General features: G+C 43.2%; 1 protein-coding gene across 11 annotated transcripts in view; it reads left to right on the forward strand.

Annotated features, from left to right (window-relative positions):
- Nucleotides 1-22,752, forward strand: part of VEPH1 (ventricular zone expressed PH domain containing 1) — a 98,538-nt gene that overhangs the window by 1,817 nt on the left and 73,969 nt on the right. For 6 of the 11 annotated variants that reach the window (XR_009819512.1, XM_062005618.1, XM_062005609.1 and 3 more), the window contains exons 1-4: nucleotides 9,613-9,841; nucleotides 12,336-12,405; nucleotides 17,773-18,064; nucleotides 20,104-20,319. Coding sequence is in view for 10 of the 11 variants with exons in the window: in XM_062005618.1 (XP_061861602.1) it covers nucleotides 17,927-18,064; nucleotides 20,104-20,319 (354 nt within the window). In the remaining variant the exon portion in view is untranslated. Of the gene's footprint in view, nucleotides 1-4,698; nucleotides 4,792-8,981; nucleotides 9,198-9,612; nucleotides 9,842-12,335; nucleotides 12,406-14,142; nucleotides 14,423-15,132; nucleotides 15,251-17,772; nucleotides 18,065-20,103; nucleotides 20,320-22,752 lie in introns of those variants that run through there. The other 5 variants (XM_062005611.1, XM_062005610.1, XM_062005612.1 and 2 more) reach the window with 5 other exon arrangements.

Consider the following 22,752-nt stretch of genomic DNA (forward strand, 5'->3'; position numbering starts at 1 on the left):
GAGAACTGTATGTGAACCTGAAGCATGCAAGGGTAGTAACTGGAGAGACCATGCAGGTGACTGAAGAGGATAAAGTAGCCTGCAAATACTCCTTGTAACAATTTATGGAGGCAAACAAAATTTGAGCAAATGGATAATGGAAGCTGGGAAGCATTTGTGATCTGGGGGAACTGACAGGTTTTGATGGCTCTGAGCAGCCTCGCCTAAGGTCTCCATCCATACATACCCTGGGACCCAAGTTGAGCTCAAGCTGAGTCACTCAGTCCTGGATAGACCCCAGACCAATGCTGTTAGCAGATTAGTGCATGGATGGACCCTTCATGCAAGCCTGTGATGGATTGGGTGCAGCCCTGTTTCCTGGATGGACCTATGCTGTAACCTTTTCTCCTCTCCTGTCTCTGTCATTGTCTCTTTTTGCTCCTGGATGGACTCTGGGTTTATCTGGGCCTTGGTTCACCACTTGGCTCTCCTGGTACTGTTAGTGCCCCGTGTTGCCTGCACTCAGCTCCTCGAGGTTAAGCCCTGCTGATGAGGACACTGCCTGGGCTGGGATGTTTCTCTGCTTGTGCCTTGCCTTGCTTTAGGATAGTGGGTAAGGAAGTCTGAGTATTTTTATTCTTTAAGTCAAAACCCCAGATATAATTAAACACACAAACATGAGCATGGCAGGGATTGGATGACCTGAAATAAATGACCTGAAACGAATCAATCAATACATATAAAAACATGTCACGTTAATTGTAAGGAGAAAGGAATAAAGCAGTAATCGAGATGTGGAAAACCACTAAAGATCCCTCAAAAATCCTTCAGGAGACTAGAAAACATTTTCAGAAGCAGAGGTTGAAATCCCCATGTTTGTCCAGGTCAGTTTCTCTCTCTGCTTCTGGAACGAACACGGCTTCTATGTCATGAACTGCATTTTAGAACATCTGCTTAAAACAAGTGACTAAAGAGAGGATAATGTGGTGAAAGACAGCCAATTATTTCCTAAATGTAAACTGCATTCAAAAGTGCTGTACAGCATTATATATTTATGGATACAATTTTGTTCTACTGTCACATAACAAAATGAATAATACATTAGTCCAAGAACTTGTCATTAAGTGGATTTCTTTGTTGCCTTGCCATTAAAATCAAAAAGTGCTCGGTGTGTACATATGCATGGCATTAACCCTTTTCTGGGAGTGTAATGCAGGGTGGGGGAAAGTACTGCTGCACTGCACATTTGAAGTACATTTTCTATATTTAAGGTGAAATTATGCTGATGGAATTTGTCAGAGAGATTCTAAGAAACTCAGGAAGACTTTACAGGGTTGTGGTTTTTTTCTGTGAGTGAGGTTTGATAAATGGAAGTGATGTTGTGTGTTATTTAGACAAGAAAATGCTGCTCTTCTGTACCCTCTGTATCTCCAGTGTATTATGATGGTAACCAGTAGGAAAGAGTTTCTTTGCAATAGTTAATGAGAACAAGGAATTGGAGAAGAATTATTTAAGCATCAGAAAACTTCCAAGGAAGGCTGATGCTTCCTTTTGGTCAGTTTGAACTCTAGAAGACCAATCCTTTTCCCCTGGAAGTCACTGTGTGTTACAATACCAGTATCACACTTACGTCTTCCCTGTAATGAGGTTGAATCCAGTGGTGACAGCCCTGACTCCTCTGCAGTTCCTGCTTTTGTTGTTCCAAAGCCTGACTCACAAAACTGGTGAATGAAAACGTTGGAAAACCATGTGCAGAGCCAATATCTGCAGAAGTTTAAGAGTACAGAGAACTGCAGCCTGCAGAAGAGAGAACAGGTTGGACACAGGGGCTGTGCACTCCCCATCCTTTGAGATCCTCAAAGCCCAGCTGGAGCTGGCCCTGAGGACTTGCTCTGGCTCACCCTGCTTTGAGCAGAGCATTGGACTAGATGATCACTGGAGGTACCTTCCAGTCTCAACCATCCTGTGACTCTGTGGAATGAGGCAATGAATAAGAAGGAGACTGTTACTCAAATGGTTAAAATTAAGTTCAGGAATCTGCTGACTTAAGATCTGGTACCTCCTTACAACGTCTCCTAAGTTCATGGGACCTACCTGTGGTTTGTACAGGGTACAATCTTTTTGCATGTCTCATCTGTCTTTAATCCTTGTCCTTCCAAGAAGAGAGGAACATCTCTCACAGTCTGATGAGGAAGACTGAAGGGGCAATCTAACCTGGTGGTTAGGAGAAAATTACCTTTACAGCTAAAGCCAGTTAGACTGGATATGGGAATTTCAAGCCCCAGCCTAACTTCTTGTCTTGTCCTATGAGTCCTGCTGAGGAAAAAAACAAAGCAAACCCTAATACAGTTAGATGATAATGTAACTGTTTTGATGTTGAGCCTTCCAGGAGCTCTGCAGAGTTCTCCATGTAGATGCACGGGATGAGTTTGCACCTTTCAAAAGTAAGATTAAACTTGTCTGAAATACCATTTATCTCAGAGTGTGTTAATCTGATTTTTTTCTTCTATTTTCTCCTTTTTCTCCCTAATGTAATTGACTGCAAAATCGAATTGGTTTATTACTGAGTTGTGGACTTGAAAGGTGAACACTGAATTTTCTATTACTCGATTTTAAGGCAGTGTGTACACCTCACTATCTGATAAATCCAGACCTGCTGGGGAAAAAGAGTGAGAACCACACTTTGGACACAAAGGATGAGATGTTGACTTATGCTGCAGAGGCTATGGCTTTACAATTTTAGTTTATGAGAGGGGGAAAAAAATGGTTTCTCTGCATTATGTCTTGAAAAACCAAGGAGATGGTTTTGTACTTGAGTCTCTGCTTCTGGCTGTGTGCTATGTCTGTGGAGCAGGGGAATGCTTAAAGAAAAGGACAACAGCTTTAGTGGTACCAACCAAACCTGCCCCCCCTCAACAACAATCAAACCCCCAAACCCGCAGAGAAACTGAGATCATGAAAATTTTGTGAGGCAAATGTTGCTCAGGCCTGAGGTTAAGCCAAGAAAATGGGATGTGTGTGTTGTCAGGTGGGACAGGTGAGGGAGTGAGGAGGTGACAAAAGTTAAGGGGTTTGGGGGAGGGCTGGATTGCACAACTTGGTTAAGAGGGGCTGTTGGGAAATGGTCAAACCTCACTGATAATTTGAGGGGAGTAGCAGGGACCCTCTGGGGTGGGGACTCTTGGAAGGCCAGCTACACCCAGACACCTCTATCTGTAATGCTGTATAAAACTGAGTTTACTTGGGTAGTGGTACTGGAAATAGTAGTTTTGTGTGCAGAGAGGCAGCCATGAGGCAGAGGAAGGGAGGTGAAGAGGATGGCCAAGAAATGGGGAAGGGAGCTGATTCAAGTGTGCTGGCTGGGGAGTACCTGTTGGCAGCCTTGTGCTTGATCACTGCAGCTGGCACAGGATGATAAACCAAACTGGTTCTTATGACCATGCCACAAGAGTCAAAGCCACTTTTGTGGCCAGGAAGCTGGGGCCAGGAGGCTTCGGCTGTGTGTCATTTCCCTGGGCAGACAGAGAGCTAAACAGAGCATCCTGGTACCCTGTTGGTGCCCAATGCAGCCTTGAGGCATCAGCAGCTGCCTGCTGCTCCCTGATGGCACAAGTCCCCTCTGCAAATGGGCTGAAAAAGTCCAGAAAGGATGGTCCAGAGAAGATTCAACAGGAATGACAAAAAGCAAGAAAATACGAGGAGAGTGAGAAGCTGAAAGAGATGTTTGCTCCAAAATGAGATGAGAAGTCAAACACTGTAACAAAACAGCAATCTGTTGTCCTTGGTTTCTAATGGAGTAGGTGGAAGTCTCTGGCTACTGGGTAAATTCCTAATGATGAAGTGCTGAAAAGCTTTGCTTAGCAAGGCAAGATCAGAACAAACATCAGTTGTGCCTAGACTTGACAGCTCTTGCCTCAACATAAGGAGGTAGGTTAGCTAATCTTGTGAGGCTTTTCCAGTCCCACATTTCTATGGTTTCATGCTCACTTATTTATGTAGAGAGCTTCTTTTACAAATCTATAAAACAAAACTTTGTTCTCAAAACTCATTTCTGTAGCCATATTAATGCTGATATTGATTCATTTCAATAACTTGTCCCATGAGGTGCTGCTGTTCTGCTGAGTGGTTTTCTTAAGCCTCCAGCTCACTGACAGAGCCTCTCTCTGATGCCTTTATTGAAATTAGAGTTTCTGGTGGAAGTACTATTCCTCTTGTCTTTCAAAGCATTGTGCTCATCTGTGAGGTATGGCATTAAGGATGACAAGCTTATTAAGCATCTGAACAGATGTTTAGGTGCTTTCTAAACACTGGCTCTTGCTGTGGCATCTATCTGTAGCCAGGAGGAGAACCTGTGCACAAGGAAGGTGTGGGCACGTTGTATGCTGTGCACTGCTCCTCCTTCTTCCACACTGGCATAAATGCCTGGATCAGCTGTACATGTGGCTCTGTGGTATAGATTATCTGGTTTCATTAGTAGCTTCAGAGAGTAAGGGTTTAATATTAATAATCACTGCTAGCCTATAGACTTAATTAGGATGGGAAACAGCTGGATGCCATGCAGAACCAGCCTTGGCTCCAGACTCTGTCTGCAGCAGGCATGCCCTGATTGCTGAGCTCCTAACTCGTGTCAGCTGAGAACAGCACGTCCTCAGGGTTACTTATCAATGCTGCTTTGCCTTCCAGCTTCTAGGACCCTCTTAAGGGCTTCTGGTCTTTAACTACAAGCCAGGACTGTGAGCAGCTCTTGGAACAGTTTCTTGAGGTCAGGCAGTTTTTCTTCTGTGTGGGAGTAGCTGCCTTTGCTCTCTGAGGGTAAGTTGTCTTGACTTCTGCTCTCAGGGACAGAATACAAGGGTTACTTGGGTTGTCATCAACAGTTTAACTCATTTGTCTTGGCTATCCTTAACAAAACTTTGGCTTAAGCTAGATGCAGATTTCAGCCCATTTGGGTATTACAAAGTAGGGAAAACACACAGAAATGAAAGAAGTGAAAAATACAGCAGGGCTGTTGAAGTACTTCTCCATTTGCAGAGCTTGTAATTCCAGTGGCAAGAATCCAGCACTCGATATTCTGCTTGGTACAGTGTGTAAAAACTCAGCAGTGGAGTTATGCAGCTCAATTAGCACAGTTCATAAACTATGCAGCTCAATTAAGAAAGCCCTGTATGTGGGAAACAAAGGGAATGGAAATAAATGCCTGAAGTAATAAAATATGCATTTCAATTGGAAAATGATGCAGGTGGCTACCGAAAATGTTATCTGATATGCAAAATGAGAATGTGTGTGTGTGTGTGTGTGTGTGCATGGATGTGGACGTGTAAAAAAGAGATTAGGTGCCTTTCCAATTTATGCAGGGAGGCTGCAGAGCATCTAAAGTGCTGTCAGACAAACCTGCAGTGACTTTTTTTGTTGTTGTCTCTAAACCAGCAGTGTGTATAAAGAAGTAATTATCCAAAGTTTTACTGATAGACTTTATCAGCGAGATGGCACCTAGATGCACAGCAGATGTTGTCTTTTGTGATGCAGATGAGCCTTTTGGAGGAGTGCAGCTGATAATGAGCTCTGTGTATTGTTACAAGATAGGGCTGCCAGGCAATAGCCACCTACAAACCTGACTAAGGAACAGCTAGAGTGCTGAGGCAGGGTCTGGCTCCTCTGAGACAATGAGTCAAATGATATAGGTTTTTAGACTGAATTTGGGGAAAGAAAAAACCTGACTCCTTTAATTTCAACAGGAGCTGTGACTTTCTCTGGTGCACAGTATTTGGCCTTTAGGAATAACAGCTACTCTAAAAGTGTCCAACAAGCTGGCTGTGCTTTGCCAGTAACTGCAGCATAAGCAATGCTTACCATGGGGGAATAAGAGAATAGTTAGAAGGTAGCTTTAGTAATTAACATGGACTTTTAAAGACACATTCAGCTGACATATAACATATTTGTTTGGTAGGACAGTTTACAATCCTGAATAATCCACTTAGTGTATGGAACTATGCAAGAATGCTAAATATTGGGCTGCTGCTAATCAAATACATGGCCCAGAAAATGCTTCTTGTTACCTGGTCTGTACAGAGACCAAAGTCTCATGAATGTCTGTGTCATTGTCCACTACTTTGTCTGGGGCAGCAAATGGGCATAAGCTGACTTCAGGAAATACCTGCTAGGAGAACAAAATATACTAGTGATGACTGTAAGAGTCTTTCCATTAACTCCAGTGGGCTCTTGAGAAGCTCTGTTGTTTCTGGAGTGAAAGATTTCATCCCCACAGGAATGGAAACACCAGGATCTGAAAGGAGAAAAAAATCCAATCGGATCTCTCCTATTGCACTAGAGCAAAGATTGCATCCAGTTCTCTGCAATTGGATGAAATTCCTGCTATGTATGTAAAAGATGGAGTTGTGAATTAATGAACTGTATGGCATGTGATACCCTACCATTCTGCGATTCTATGATGTGATGGGTAAAGAAATTGCCTGCATGGCAAACAGCTTCATGGTCCTCAAGGTATTTGTGTCCTTGATGTGATTCCATCAGAACCAGAGCAATGTCACCAGGTTTTAAAATACAAGTGGATTAGGGAAACATTCATCAGTGTCTTGACTGACAAGGTTTTGAGGGGCATGAGGAATAGGTGGTGCCCCATCCTGCACCGCATCAGTCCTCTGCTGAACCTTCCCTCTGCCAATGCCACCACCAAAGCCTGACCACCATGTCCCTCTACACAGAGCAGAATTTTGCTAAGTGAACTTGTTATTTATTGCAACAGAGGCTTTGGCTTCAAAGTCAGACAGTTATTATTCAAGCACAGAGGTATGATCTGTGATTTCTATACTGTTCTCCTTCATTTTTCCATGGCTGCCTCTTGGTGTGCAAGAGATTCTTGGCACTGAGACAGACTGGAGGGACGTAAACCTGCTTTCTCCATTAGCCTTTTATGTTGGTGGTTGGGAGGGGGGTGGGTTTTTATGAATACCCTAAATTAAAGAGACTCCAGCCTGACTGTGAAATTAATAGAGCTATCAAAAAACCCACTGTCATTATACAACAATTGTTAATTATTTACAAGCAGACTTCTGCAAGAACAGTATTGTAGCTGTCAGCATTGTCGTTATTAACATTAAAATGCTTTGTCTGGGTGGAAGATAACATGACTCATTTAGGCTAAATGCAATGAATATGGAATATTCTGTTTCTCTTCACCAATTAGTTGGAGAGAGAACAATAGCATGTCTCTTTCCTAACAAGATGTTTGTTTTTGAAAGTCTAACAAAATAAATACTTCCAGGGCTTTGTTTCAGAAGGATGTGATTCCATTGCAGCTCTTGGAACACAAGCTAAAAGCATTTTTTCTATGGAAAAACTATTTCCATAAAGTAAATTCTTATTTCTCAGGTGGATTTTCATGTACATTGCACTTTTTGCACTGTTATCACAGTGTCTTGTTTTGTCTATTACAGTTTAACATGTGCATTGCGTGCATTAACGTTGCTCTTTGTTGCCTCTGATTGCATTTGTCTTTCCAAGCATTTCCTGGTCCAGTAGTAATTTCTTGGTTCTCTATGTGATTGATTACAGTTTTTCATAAATAGCAAGAGGAAAGTTGGGGAACTTTTCAGGTGGTTGTGCTGGGTGGTTTCGGTCAGTCTTGCTGCTGTATTCTTTCACACACCACCTTGCATGAGCTAAGATTTCACTGTCTCACTGATGTTAGTGGTTTCCAACAACGAATCCATCAATAAAAAGAGCAAAAATAATTAAGATATGGTTGTGTGAGGGTATGATTGTGTGTAAAGGGTGATGCTGGCATGGCCTCTGCAGGGAGTGGAAGGGATGAAGAGCCCGGCTTGGAAAGGGTCACGTCACTTTTCAAAGCTTGTTTGGGTGTCCCTCACTGACCCTTACTTTGCTGCTTTATATTTCCCAGCCTGTCATCTACCTTGGGTTTTTACTGCCTGTATAGGTGATGCTAGGAGCAGGGCACATTCACTTCAAAGTAAGAGGAACCTCTTTCTGCTGTTCACCTTGTGACATGAGGAGAGCAGATTGTCTGAGAAGGTCACTGTTGACTGTCTTATCCTGACAGCAGAGTCATCAGAGGAACTTTTCTGTCATTAGCTACAACTGTAGTTGTGTTTGAGTAAGCACAAAGCCATCTTGTGGTTCTACTTTTCCTTCCATGTGAAAAATTAAGATGCTGGGGGTAAATGTTACTTTGGTTGCTATTAGAAGTCAAAAGTAGATTTGCAGTGAGTGAAGGACTCAGTCTCTTAATTCCTATTGTACCATGACTTAAGTGCTTATCTAATGCAGAAGTAAAATCAAGACCCTTATTTATTCTGTCCTAGACACTGCTGCCTATTGAAACTTTTTAAGTCTTGTTTAGAGGAGGAAAGCAAAAGAGAGTGAAAATCTTTCAGTTCTGCTATCAGCTTGCAAGTGTTGCAGGGACTCACAGAGGCAGGAGGGAAGCAAGCTGTGTCCTTCGTGTACATAACAAGGGGACATGTAGAGAACACACAACTGCATTTCATTTAAAAAACAATGGCAGCAACGATGACTTTCTTAACATTATGAAATGTTCTCCCAGAATTAATTTTGTGTTTGGTTGGAGAGGCAGTGGTAAAAATGAATGAAAGGAGCAAAAAAGCTATTTGGAGGATCTGCCATCAAGATTGAGGACTCGTATGACTGACTGTGTGTCTCATGGGGCAGATTGTTTTAAACTGTAGAATATAGAAATCCTTTCTGTATTGCAAAAGCTCTAACAAGAATGGTATAAACATGCCTACTCATTATCTTTGGGCAAACAGTCTGTCTTCTTTTTCCCCAGCAGCTGGCCAAAAGTACTTGCCCTCACAGAGTGCTTGTCCTTATACTTTGCTGTTACAAGAGTTGGTGCCTTTGATATTATGTTGGCTGTTATTAGAAAAATGCCAGTGCTGGGACACTCCCAGTGTGAGTTGGCTCCTGTGCTCTCCCAGGAGAGGACAGAGCCAGTAACAGCCCCATCAAGATCCTTTGGATCTGTGTGTAGAGTAGGCTTTAGTTACAGTTGATTTGCTGGCAATCTGAAAGTTATTTATCAAAGGAAAGTGAAGGGGAAAAGTATACAGACATGCTTAATGTGAAAGGAAAGCACGTTCAGCTCGTGGGCAGAATGCTGCTGCAATGACTTAGAAATCATTTCTCTGCTATGGCTGCCAAGCTTTGGAGGTGTTCAGGTAGGTCCTGGGTGCTGGCTCCACCTGGGCAGTTACACTTTCTAAGGACTAGCTGAAGCTCTACAGTTTGGTGAGCTGCAGGGGGTGTCAACTGACAGGATGCGTTTCCTCCAGTGTCCTAGCCTTTGCTGATTTTTCCTTTGGCTAATGTTCCTCCAAGGCCACTGAAAGGGTCCAGCCTTCCTGCCAGCTTCTGAGAGGAGGCCCCAGAAGTAATATTAACTTCTGCAATTTCCTCGTTACTCTTAAGCAAGTTATTAATTAACTGAATGTAACCACTGGCTGTTGATAAATCCTTTTAACTAATTCAAATTCCATATCAAGCTCGGAGCATTTTCACTTAAGCTGCTGCTGGAGCTGAGCTTGGTGAAGAATTAGTGCTTGGTTTGGTTTTGAGTGCTGGAGTTGGGGGAAATGGAGAGAAGATATTTTGTTTGCTTGATTCCACATGACAACTCCAGGGTAACTGAATAGACCATACGGTTGGTTTGACAAGGCTGTGCACCGAGCCAGCAGCCTCACATACCAGAGACAGGGGGATAGAAGGGGCACTGACAACTCTAATGGATTGTATCAGAATTTCTCTAAAGAGCGACAATTGGCCTTCAATTATTAATGTTTTTCAGAGGTTTCTCTTCTGAGAGGTATGAATAACTAACTTAAATATGCATTCATGTAGCATTTTCAATAATGAATAAATTACTGCGTGGGGAGAAGTTGAGCAGTGGATCCAAATGTTAAATAATGAAGGAGGCTTTTGAGGGGGTAGGAAATGTAGCCTGTGACAGTGTGAGTGGTGCTGGTGGTTGTGTGAATGCAGGAGCTGTGGTTGGTGCATGTACAAATGCATTGCAATGATGTTTGTGAGAAATGCTGTCAGTTAGCTGCAAGTGCCACTGAAAGGAAAAAAGGTGCCTGTGTATTGTGGTGTGTGGCAACATGTATGTGAATCCTACGGTGCTCTTTGGCTCATCCTGGGGCTCAAATGTGTTCCACCTTCCTCCCCAAACTCAGGGGGCACCTCGTGCTGTGGAATTGTTGCCTTGTGTTAGAGGAGCTTTGCAAATGCAGGCTAGGGAAAACATGTGCTGAAGAGAAACTGGAGCAGATTGGCAGGTACCTGGGAAGAGCCTTAGGATGTTGGTGATGGCGATTTCAGGAGACTGAGACAGTAACTTTACATTTATTTATTGCTCTAGTTGAAGTCTCATGTCTTAGAGACCTTATCCTGCAGTCCCTCGTGTTCTGTTTAGTCTTTCACTCTCCTTAGACACAGATACATATTTCTACATTCTGTAACAAGCCCTTTTTCTGTAACATCACTACAGTCTTGACAAGTAATTCCTCACAGATATGAAAGCTCCTTAAGCAGTGTTTGACCAGCTTTTGCCAGCATCACCGTTACAATGACTGTGTTGCTATTTGTCATATGAAGCAATTTATTCCATATTAGCAGTGTGTCATTGTATTTTAACCAAGTATTTTCAAATCATGAAGGCATATAGAAGAGGAATTCTTGCAGATCTGCCTTACAGGTGTTAAAAAAGGCTGAGTCTTATGAAGTGTTACAGACAGCACTGGTGTGTTCTGAAACAGCAGTCAAAGATAAGCATTTGTGGTTCCTTATAAACTGAAAACTCTATGAAACCATCAGCACAGAGGTTATCAGGGAGAGAGACATGTCAAAAATGTGGGCAGGTTAAACTGTTTGCAAAAGCAGCACTAAGCAAGGTTAGAAGTACATTCTTACCCCTCTGCATGGTTTGGGCTCTGTGTGGGCTGAACAGCCAAAATTGCCTCGGAGCCCTGTGAAATCTGCTTCCCTTCAAGCACCATCTGACCTGTAAAACTGACTGATTCAGTCAGTTTATTGCAGGAGAGGGTATTTGCTGGTTTGCACGTCTAGGGAGAAAACTGAACTCCAGAGGAGAGTGGCATAGCCTGGCAATTCTGGCAGAAAAGATGGATCTTAAAAGAAGGCTGTATTATTCCTCTGATTATTTTGTAGTTGCCTCTAATAAGAAATACTGCTTCCTGGTGTATAAGGACTGGATGTTGAGAGCAAGTCACTTCACAGCTCCCAGGACTGCAGCAAGGTGTTTCATTAGCAAAAAAACACCCAGTTTTAACCCTACTCTAATTAGTAGACTTCATAATTTATCGTTTCATCATCTGGTCCAGCTCAGCATCCATGGGATTTGTGGACAACATGAAGTGTGGAAACCTGTCATGACAGAAAAAAACCCACAGAGGCTTGTAGGAAACAATGGTTGTCTTGTGGGAAGAGCTTAAATATATGCAGCTGATCCCATGGGAACTGCTGTAGTCTATTCACCCTGTGTGTGAAAATGATGCTCTTTCAATATAATCTTTAATCCTTTTCTTTCACTGAAAAATGTGAGAACTTTATTTCAAAGTTTTGAAAGAGTGCTGTAATTTAGTGAGGAAATGCTTTGTAAACAGAAAACCAAATCAAATTGTTAGTGTAACACAGAGCTTCCCTGAAATATCTTGCAGTATTCTGTCTATGAATTGCATATGTGACTGTTTGGGGGGGAAGTTTCAGGCTGAAAATAAGTAGGAAATATATCCAGGCTCTTTTTTGTTCCCCCCTGCATGTTGGGAAGGAAGTCTCCAGCAGTCTGGGAGATGTTACAGACTTCTCTCACTGAGACACACTTTTTCTAGCTCCACAGAACAGATTTGGTTTTTTTCTTCCCTGTGAGATGGGGGAGAAGGATTTCGAGAGAAAGGAATCCATCCTATCATATGCACAGAATAAAAGTGTGCTTTGAAGAGGATTCTAATCTCCCTCCTATTCATGGAAAAGTAAAATAAAACTAAATGTGCACTTGTTGAAAACATTTGTCCCCGCCCCTGGAGAGAGGGGAAATCTAAACCTGGCTCTGCTCAACCCACGAGAGTGTGAATAACATCACAAACTCCCACAGGGGTTAGTGGAGCTGCCGTCCTGTTTGAGTGGGTTTGTGGGACCACATCCTAAATATTAAACCCTGTTTGGTGAAGTACAGAGTTGTATTCCTGGAGGTCTCATGTGGTGTGTATTTTACAGTCTGCACACAGAGTGCTGAAAAGGCAGAGAGTTCCTAATGCTGTTTTGCTTTTGCTTTCCTTTAGCATCTTTCACCCAGGGCATCCAGAGCACTTCATACAGTCAGTGTGTTGAGCATGGCAACGTGGCTGTCAGGTAAGGAAATGGATTTTTTGGGGTTCTTTTCCTTTTTATAGGTAGTCAAAGCATCAGCCTGGAATTTAATTAGGATTGCCATGGTAAAGCAAGACCTCAGATCTCCTGGTCCTTTAACACAAACCTCTCCATTTAGGGAGAATTTTCAAGTCACCTTCCTCTCCTGTGTAGTTTACTTGGTACTTTCATTTAAGTTACTTTGTTGAACCAGGAATTCATTTTGTACCTTTTAGATTTTCTTGACTATTTCAGAAAATGAGTGTCACCTTTTGTTTATCAAAGAGCTTTGGCACCTGTGGCAGCGTGGTGCTTCAGAACAAGCTGGAAGTGCTGCAGCTGGGGCCTGGGCTGCAGCGTTTGGGGAGAACCACGCATGGTGCTCATGTCAAACACTGTTAAGAGATGAGAATGAAGTTTGAGAAGTGCTGAATGAATCTTGGATTGGCTTGAGAGCCCTGGCTGCATGCTGGGTTTGGGGTGTCATCTAGATGTTCGTATGCGGCTCCAGTGTGTACTCACAGCCTCTTGTATCTCGATGTGTTCAGCTGCATCTCTTCAGTGGCTTTGAGAGCCTGAAGGGGCTATTCCCGATGGCAATGGGTTAAGGATGTCACTGCAGGTGTGAGTTAGCTCAGGACTTGGTATCCTGAAAGCTTGTCCTTCTGAAATGCAGTATTGTATAAGTTCACCATCAGTTTAGCAGCATAGTGAGGTTTTAATTGCCTCTTGCTTTGCACTGAGCAAACTAGACAATGCTCTAAGGTCCACTTGAAGTGAGCTCTAGGTGACCTGTGTTTCCTAAAATCCCTTAAATATAGTGAGAGGTTTCTCAGTTTATGCTGCTGACAGAGGAACTGGATCAACAATGTTGCACAGGTCTTTGAATGCCCCACATTTGTTTTCTGTGGGATAGCACCATCTGGCAAAATCAGCCAACCACAGGTACATTTCAAGTCTTTCAAAAGCTTTAAGGAAATTATTCCAGGGCTTTTAAAGAATCTCCTTCACTGTAGATTCAAAACTGTTTAGCCTCTCCCCTTCCTCTTTGACTTTTCCTTGTCCTTTAATGTCATTCCACAGAATCTGAGTTCCATAAAACTGTGAGACTCAGTCTTTTAGCTCAAAGTTCAATTGGCTTTTGGATGCCCTTAGGTCCCACTGCCCTTTTGCATGGAATTTTGATTGTTAATCTTCTATTATTGAGGGAATTATTTTGCAAACAGACCAATTCAATTGCTTCAAGCTCTGAAACCTGTCAGGCTAGCTTTTATTCTGATTGCTTCTGATAAGGAGCTTTGGTAAGAATGCTGTGCCTCCAGCAGGCAAAGAGACTCACCTTGGAGGGGAACAGCTTCAAGGTCCCAGGGAACATAGGGTTCTTTCAGCTTGTCATGAGAAGGGGAGCTAGGTGTTGGGAATCAGAATCAAAACCAGTGGAAATGGTTAGAACCTGCATCTGGTTTTCCTGCTGCATAATGCTGAGATAAACTTTGCTACAAGAGCTGAAGCCACTGCTTTGCTTCCCACGTTCTGACCATGAGAAGTTCTGGATCCCTGCTGTGAACCCCCACAGCCATGAAGGATGTACAAGCTTTGGCAAGAGTCTTTGCTGCTTTCCAGTGACTTCTGGTCGTGGGACACCAGTGTGAGTCTGATCTGTCTCACATGCTGATCTGACAGACACAGTCATTTCTATCCTGTCTGAATGAGAGGATACTGGTGGGTAGTGTGCAGTCAAGCTGATGAGACATCTTGGGAACAAATCCAATCTTCCAACCTGACCCTTTTGAAAAAACAGCAGTTAATGAAAGATGCCACTTTAGAAGACACATATTGTGCTTTTACTTCTCCTCAGTGCCAGCTGCTCGTTAGCAGGACACAGTATAATCTTGTAGTGAGCAAAGAGATGTTTAAAGGACAAGTTTTTCCTTTTAAGACCTATGCAAATATTTTCAGCACCGTTACATAACATGAGTATTAAGAAGATTTGTCATAATTCCATTTCAAAAGGCTTATGGTAAGTAAATGTTTTTCTGTGTTGTCCTCAGTGCTGTCTATAAAACTTGCATACAAATTGTCTGTTCATCAGGTGGAGCACAGGGCTGTTCTGAGCAGCTCTTGAGCACACTGGGTACAATATCCTTTCCACAAGACCAAGAAGGGGCTGCTGTGTCTCAGTGTGGCTGATCACAGGGAGGGTTCAGATGGAGCTTCCTTCTTAGAACACTTTTCTAAATTACACGTGCAGATTTTGTTGTGCTGCTTATAAGAGTTATGTCAAAAGCCAAAGCAAACTTCAGACCCTCTTTTGTACTCCTGCAAAGTGTTACAGAGCAAGCATTTATTCCTTTGGACAGAAAATCTCTTCTGTAGCAAGTTTGTTCACTTGTTCTCTTTATTTCAAGCAGTGTGAGCTTACTGAGGTTCTTTTTTTTACCTTCTTCCCAGGGAAGGATAGCTTTCCACTAACACAGAGAGTTCTGTTTTCTCTATTGAAAACCACTGCCCTGGAGTGGAGCAGGCTTTGTATTTTGTCCTAGAAACAGAGCTTTTCATTCAGAGATAAGGCCTCTCTGCATTTAGGTTCCTTCAGTCACCTGACGAGAGCCACGGGTAACTTTTAGGCTGCTTTAGTCTGCATTCCTGAAATGCTTTACTCCTGGCACTGCAATTAACAGCTTCAGGTTCACTGCTTGCCACCTGATTCCCCAGTTTGCACTGGCTGTGCCCTGGGATGCTGCCTGGGGTAGCAGGCAGCCAAGCGAAGGCTCAGGCTTAGCTTCCAGGGACACACGTTTTGCACTCGCAGCCATCCATGAGGATGTCACAGGGGAACTGGGAGCAGGTAAAAACCAATCATCATCAGTTTGTGCCTGTGGATTTATGAACTTTTCCAATCTGAGTGGTTACAATGGGCCAAATCTCTTCTGTGCCTACACCAGCCCCTTTCCCTGGGTGAGTGCTGGTTTATGCCGTAGGGCTGGCTGTCAGGAGGAGCTAGCGCCTTGTGCTTTGGGCTTTGCAACCTTATTGGCTCTTTTTCTGCTTCTGTCTTGTTGCAAGGGTCACAAATGACTTTTATGTTGATAGAATTGAGAAAATGCTAAAAAAACCCCATCCAGAGGCTTCCAATCAGGCTTATGGCAGATCAAGGGCAAGGTGCTGTCTGTGCTATTAGAATAGAGGTTGTTCCACTGAGTTGTTTCCACAAGGTTCTCGGTGTTTTGCATTGGTTTTGCCTCTTATTTGATATCTTGCTTTTTTCTTTCCTGAAAAACAGTATAAAACAATGAAAAGGGTTAAGGATACTCTGTATTTCAACTCATAATGATAAACCATGTAGTCTGCAACAGTGTAGTACTTGGTTCATCCATTCAAGAGAAGAACCTGGGGGAGCTGCCTGTGAGTCTCCCTGGGCCAGCTGGAAGATGTGCTTGGTAGATCTCCTGGCCTATCAGTAAATAAATTGCATTAGATGAACAAGGCAAGACAGAAGGAAAGTTTTTGTTTGTGATATAATGTTTGTGACTTAATCCATGTTCCCTTGTCAAGCTCCACCTGGGTCAGTTGTGCATCTGCTCGTTGTCTGCCCTGCTTGGCACGTGCCACGGAGGCACCCGTGGCTGTACACTGCTCTGGCTGCTTCATCCAGTGCAATTCTGCATGGAAAATCTGGTGATGTTTGAGTCCCTAATTTGTCATGCTTATCCAGCCTCCTCATCACTCTGTCCACATTACAAATAGCCTATTTTCCCTAAGATTCCCTTTTCTCCTGCCTTTTACTTCAGCCTAATACATGCAAATCTCAGACATTTCCCATTCCCCTGTATAAACCTACAGGGAAATGTCCCTCAGTGGAAACACAGACTAAGTCACTGAAGCAATGTGCACAAACACAGACTGATCTACTTCTAGCAACTGCTTTTCCAGCATGTACCATCTGAAGCTAGCTCAAACCTTTGAATTAATGATTAATTTATAATTAGCACTCCAATGAGTGTGTTCTAAAAGATGGCTGATGCAGGTGCAGGTAAAGCTAAAGGGAGCTTGAGGTCACCATCAACACAGAGGCATCCCCATTTGTAACCCAGCCTTCCATGTGAACCTGAGCTTCCTCAGCACCATGTCACTGTGTGTCTTTGTGTCCACTTTGGCTGGCAGAAGCTCAGTGTGGTTCTGGCCAGCGTAGCTGCTGTGAGTGCTGGTGAATGTCCCCTGTCTGGTTCATCTTCTCAGTAGGGTCCCAAATATCTATCTCTTCCTCTGACCTGCTTCCCTCACAACTCTGCCTGATGTGCCAGCAGCCTGTGGAGGGCCCTATGCTTTGAGGTGCTCTTTGGGGCTGAGAAATTGTCTTGCAGAGTTTCTTTGTCATCATGAGTAGTGATGGTGGGAAAGGATGGAGGAAGTGCAGCACCATCAAGAGCCAAGGGAGAGGGACTGTCCTTGCCCTGTTCCTACTAGTAGAGCCATCATAGAGATACTTGGAAGACCCAACAACAGACATTTTCTGCCTGAAGGATTTGGTCCTGCCTTGATGAAGTCCAAGTAGGATGTCTAAGCTCTGTGGGATGTTCTGGGCTTGAAGAACCCTGTGCTGTTGGTCCCTTTCTCATGTGCACTGAGGCTGGCTATGAAGACCCTTCAAAGGTGTATGAGCAGAGGGGACCCATTGGCTTGAAGCAAGTCCTGACAGGCTTGGAATAACCAATAGAACTTCTGAAATAATCAAGGCAAATGTCTCTTCTCTGGATATTTTAAACATAAAGGTTTTGGGGCTCAAATGCAGGACATGAGTCTGTACATGGTGCTGAGCCTGGCCCCACTTGGCTCAGCTCCTGGTAGATTCCTCAGCCAAGAAGTGCATAGTTTCAGCTCAGCCAAGTGTTTGTTTTAGGTGAGTTGAAAAGGCTGCAGGGGTTATTTTGGCCCCTAAACAGACCATTTCCCTAAACACAAACTATCATCTTTTCCATCTTGCTAATAGCATACTTCTGAAGAAGCAACAACCCGGAAAACAAATGAAGCAGCTTCACCCACCACCTCCAAAAGGTGGTTTTAACCTCCTCAGTTGGTCCAGCCAGTGTCCTGCTCAGGTGATATGCATTGAAATGAAAAAAATCTTGGGTTTGTTTGCTAAAAATCTCATCACTTTTAACAAATGTTAAGCTTATTTAGTGTTTCAGGGAAAAGGGTCTTTTCAGATGCAGTTTATGGCACTTGCTTAAGGATATCCCTGGATCAGAGGATCCTTTATGCTGACTGACATATAGTATTTAAAGATCTTTGCTAAACTGGCATATGACAGCCAATGCATTTGCTGATTTCCCTCCCTCCCTTTTCTCCCCCCACCCCCTTCTCTTTTAGACTGGGACCAAGGAAGTCTGGAAGCGTGCCCCAGATTTATTCTTCATAGAAAGCTGATCGCTAGTCCCCAGGATTCTTTCTGCTCTGTCCTCATCTGAGGAGCTGGTGCCCATGGTGCATGCAGAGGGCTGGCTGAGCAGCAGCCCACACAACCATGCATCATCTCTTCAGGCTGGTTTTGGCACAGAAGGACCTCTCACGTGCAGGGGATCTTTTCTCCTTAGAGGATGCTGAAATCGAAGGAAGCCTCTCAGAAGCTCTTGAGCAAATAAGAATCATTAGTTCATCTGTGGTAAGTGGAAACCTGTCCTCAATAATTTCTCATGGGGATAAAAAGAAGATTTTCATTTGTTATGTAAATGAAATATTAAAGATGGGGACACAGATTATTTCAGTTCCTAAACAACTCAAGAATGCTGCTCTAAGGTTTAAAAATGTGGCAATCGAGTCCAGTTCCCATCAGCTGGATTTCCTCTGAATATATTTGAAGTTCATCTTTATCACAATTAAACTATTACTTAGGGTGTGCTAAAGGTTATCAGGAAGTTACAGGTGCCCTGTGTATACAGTGTGTAGTCTGTCTGCAGCAGAAAGTGTTGTGAATAATGATAGGCTCATGGATTTTGGGGATACTCTTTAACAGCCTTTTATCCTTCCTGCTTCCAGTCTGCTGAAGGGAAGGGAAAATCTTTTTGGAGCCTTAAGATACTCAATTAGCAATACACAGATGCTCTCACAACTGTACTTTTTCTGGCACTTCATTTAGAAAACAGTTTTGGCAACGTGCAAACCTCTAACTCTCAGCATTGGTCACGGTGATGTCAGTGGCAACAAGAACAGACTCATCCACTGTACACTGACCCTTCTCTCTGGTCACTTCTTTGACAGCAATTACATCTGTGCTGTCTTTCAGAACATGAGTTATTTTGGCCATTGCCTCTGCTGTTTGGGATTTACTTTGACTCACCTAACTGCAGATGATCAGAAATTTTACACAAATTCTCCTTAACTTTTATTTCCTTGAGAGAAAATGCCTGAATCTGCCACAAAATGTATTTGCACTTGCCATTTCCCAGCCTGCATGGAGCAGCTGGAGCATTCTGCAGAGCCATTCCCACCAGAGGGCTCTGGAGAGCCAGGAGCTGCTCCAGCCCTGCCTGCTCCCGCTCTCTCGCCAGTGTTTCTGCCCAAATGTGAGGAGTTTCACAGCAGCGAGGATAGGAGCACTCATCTCTGTCCCCACATGGCCAGCAACCGCAGCTCCCACCAGGGGTTTGCTCCTGTGCTGTCCCAGCCAGTGGCTGTTACCTCCTGCACCTCTTTATTAGTAGGTAACCTTATAAAAAAGAAGTGTAAGTATTACCTTGGGGTTTTTTGACAAGTGCATGGCTTTTTGTGTCACACAGAAGCTTGTAAAGGGCTAGCTGAGAATAAAGGCACAGAAATGCTTTGAGACAGCCCTGGATGCTGTGGCTTCTGCCTGTGATCCTGTCATCCCTGGATGCAGGGCAGAGCCTGAGGACTGATGCTGCAGCTGCCAGTGCTGAACTCAGCTCTGGCCCTTAGAAAATGGACATGCTTTATCCAGCAAAAACAACAGGTTCTGAGGTGCTGAGCAATATGGGTTTGTTTAGCGATGGCAGTGTGAGGTGAGTGGCTGGACTCAGATCTTAAAGGCCTTTTCCAACACTAATGATACTCTAGTGCTTCAGTTTGTCTTTCAGCTGCATTAACTTTTAAAGTGGAACAGCATAGGCTAGACTGAGGGATGGTGATTCTGTATTTTGAGTCTTTTAGTTACAGTGAAGTGCTGCAGTTTCGTATCCCTGTGGCATCTCATCTGCGTCAGTAATTACAAGGGATTAGAGGATTTGGTGATAAAGCCTATTTAATTAACTTTTATTCATGTTACACTGGTACTAATTGAAACTAACTGTGTTTACATCAGGGACTCAACATGATGTGAAACAGTTGGCTATATTTACTGTGGATATAGCAACTCCAGTTTCAGTTTTAGGATGGTTATAGGAGAAGCCTGTGCAAGCGCTTCTAAGACATGTGCCTGCAATCTCTGGTCAAGAAGGCCATGCTTCAAGACAGACTACTAAACATCATTTGATAATATAATCCATACCCTTGCAGTAATGAGAAATGAAAACTAAACCAGTGGATTGTCTATGGATTGTTTAATCACACTACACATTTGTTGTAAAGGTGGAAGTGAGAAAATGGACACTGGACAGTTCCAACAACTTCATGTCCTCAGGTTAATGTTGTGGGGTCCTTGCAAAGAGCAGGCATTCATTAGCAAATATGTTTTCATGGAACCAGGACTACCAGAGCAATGCCAATGACCAGGCTGTGGTGGAGATCTGCATCACTCGCATCACCACTGCCATCAGGGAGACGGCGTCCATCGAGAAGCACGGCAAAGCCCTCGTGGCGCTCTGGGAGTCGTGTCTGGAGCACAACCTGAAGCCTTCTGGAAAAGATGAGGACACACCACATGCAAAAATTGCCTCTGATATCACTAGCTGTATCTTGCAGGTAAGGCTGGGCTGGAAGCAAGGGAGTGTGATGTGCTTGTTGGCTGTTTGGTTTGGTCTTCAAAGTGGCATTGTACTTTGTTTTATGAGCCTGCTGGGAGCAGTTGCTTTTGTTTCAAACCAAGAGTATCACCCCAAATGTGACTACACATTCTCACATGTATGTGGCATCTCTTGCAGTGAATCAAAAGTGTTGGCAGCTTCCTTATCTTTAGAAGAGTCTCGGCTGCTTAGTGCCAGGTTTCAGTAATTCTCTGTTAATTCCAAGCACTTTGCATTTTGCTCAAGCATTACAGTGGGAGGCACAGTCCTGTCACTTTCTGTAGTTACAGACATAGTCATTGGAAAGCACTTCATGTCAGGGAAGAGGTTATTCTTTTGGATTGTTCTGGAAGGTAACAAAATGCCAAAGGGCTTTTAATAACATGAAATCATTAGATGTGCTGTCAAGTAAGGAGGATATCATTTAATGTCTTGGTTGCAAAAGCTGAATCTAGGTTTAACACAGAAAGCTGACTTCTGAGCTAAAATGAGATTGCTACCTCTCTATAGATGACTAGAAAGAAGTTATGCTCTAGCCAGGAGTGTTGGAATAGTTTTTCAGCCTACTTTACTAAATGTTGGAGTCAAATACAAGAAGGTTGAAAAATGAGCCGGATCCCAAAATTATTTGTTAGAAGAACAGCTGAAACTTGGATGTGCTGGAACTCAGTAATCCATGCTCCCTGTGAAAGCAGGGACTGAAAAGAAAACATCTTAGTGTGCAGCAGCCTTTTGGGGATAGGAATAGGCTATCCCAAGTCTTTCTTAAGAAGTAACCTGAGAGTGAAAAGCCTTTTAAAGGAAAGGGGGAAAGGGGAACCTGTTATCAAGTCAGAGCATTTGGCAGCTGGTGGTTTTTGGGTTTGTTTTTTAGCTGGGACTGTAGGCAGTATCATTCTCTGATAGGAAAGGAGTATAACACATTGGAGAGACCCATAGAGAAACCTATGTGCAGTTATCCTGATGGAAGCAGAAACTGAGGTTATTTCCAGTTTCCACCCTGGGTACAATTCATGGGGACCAGCTCCATAGCAACTTTATCCATCTGACATGAGGTGCACACCACTATACAGACCACTCTGGGGTGATTTTTGCAGTGAGGCTGCTGTTGCATAGTTGCTTTCTTTACCTTTGCCTCTTAAGTCAGATGTGGGATTTTTATTGTTATTTGATTATAAAAATTGAAAGGACAATGGCACTAGTGTGTTGCTGTCCCATGAAAGGAACTGCTTGGCCCCTTTCAGGCTACCTTGTTCCAGAAACTAACTTGAAATCCTCATCTTAGTTAGAAAATGTTTCAAGTCCAAAAGAAACAAAGGGTTTCAGAGAAGATGACATCAGTCCTGAGCTTGTTTCAGTGAAACTCTGATTTTTTTAGTGTGGCCAGTTCTACTTACCCCCAGTCTGTCACTCTGAACACATATAAAAAAGTGAGTTACAGCAAAATACTAAAAGGAGGAAAAAGACTCCTCTTCTGAAGCACAGGTTCTTATTGATTTTTAGTTTGGGGCAGCATAAAGGCTTATTCTAGCCAGACATCTGGTGAGGACTGTGAATAAAGCCTAGGAAGATCTCTTTTGTACTGTGCTGCTGTCCCTGAGCTGCACTACAAGCTGCACACCAGCACAGGGCAGCTCAGCTTAAACTTTCCAGTTGAGAGATTGTACATTGTAAAATCATGTTTTGTCTTTGCAGTACTTTAGAAAATCATATTTCATAAGAACTCTGAAGTATTCAGTGTCTTGTCCAAGCTTTCAGTTTGTGCTGCTGGCAGCTGGGTATCTAAACCAAGCTAGTTCCTATCCAAATGTTTTGGGGATTGCACCGTGGTGCAGATTACTTCAAGAAAGGAGGTCACTGAAATGAAATGGGAAAGTTACAGAAGTATACTTACTGCTCCCTGAAACAGAGCTGCTACCAGCAAGTTCCTTTGCATGAAAAAAGAAGGCATAAAATGAGCTTTATATACAAGACGTGAGGGATAGTTGAAGTAGTAATGAACATCTGACAGCTGGGCAGAGTCTCACAGCATGTTGCTGTTGATATTAGCAGCAGGGAGGTCCCCTAGGTTTGCAAACATCACTGTATCATATTATTGAAATGTGGTTTTCATTATCACCTTCAGATTTTCATAAGTGTGCATTCATGCCCTGATATTCATAACAGAACAAATGAAACCTTTCTGCTTCCCTGCGAATTCAAACCTCTTCTTAGCTAAGTATTTTATCTGTATTGTAGGGGAAAAAGAGAACCAAACACATTGTTCTTTGGAATTTTCTTAGGTCTTTCATATCCTAGTGAGAGGGCCAATCCTTACATTCCCATTCTTTCAGTGTGGAGTCCTAGGGTCTACTTGGAGGCAGAATTTGGCTGCTGCTCAGTAGCACCTCTC

This window comes from Colius striatus, chromosome 12 (assembly GCF_028858725.1).
Source record: "Colius striatus isolate bColStr4 chromosome 12, bColStr4.1.hap1, whole genome shotgun sequence".
NCBI lineage: Eukaryota > Metazoa > Chordata > Aves > Coliiformes > Coliidae > Colius > Colius striatus.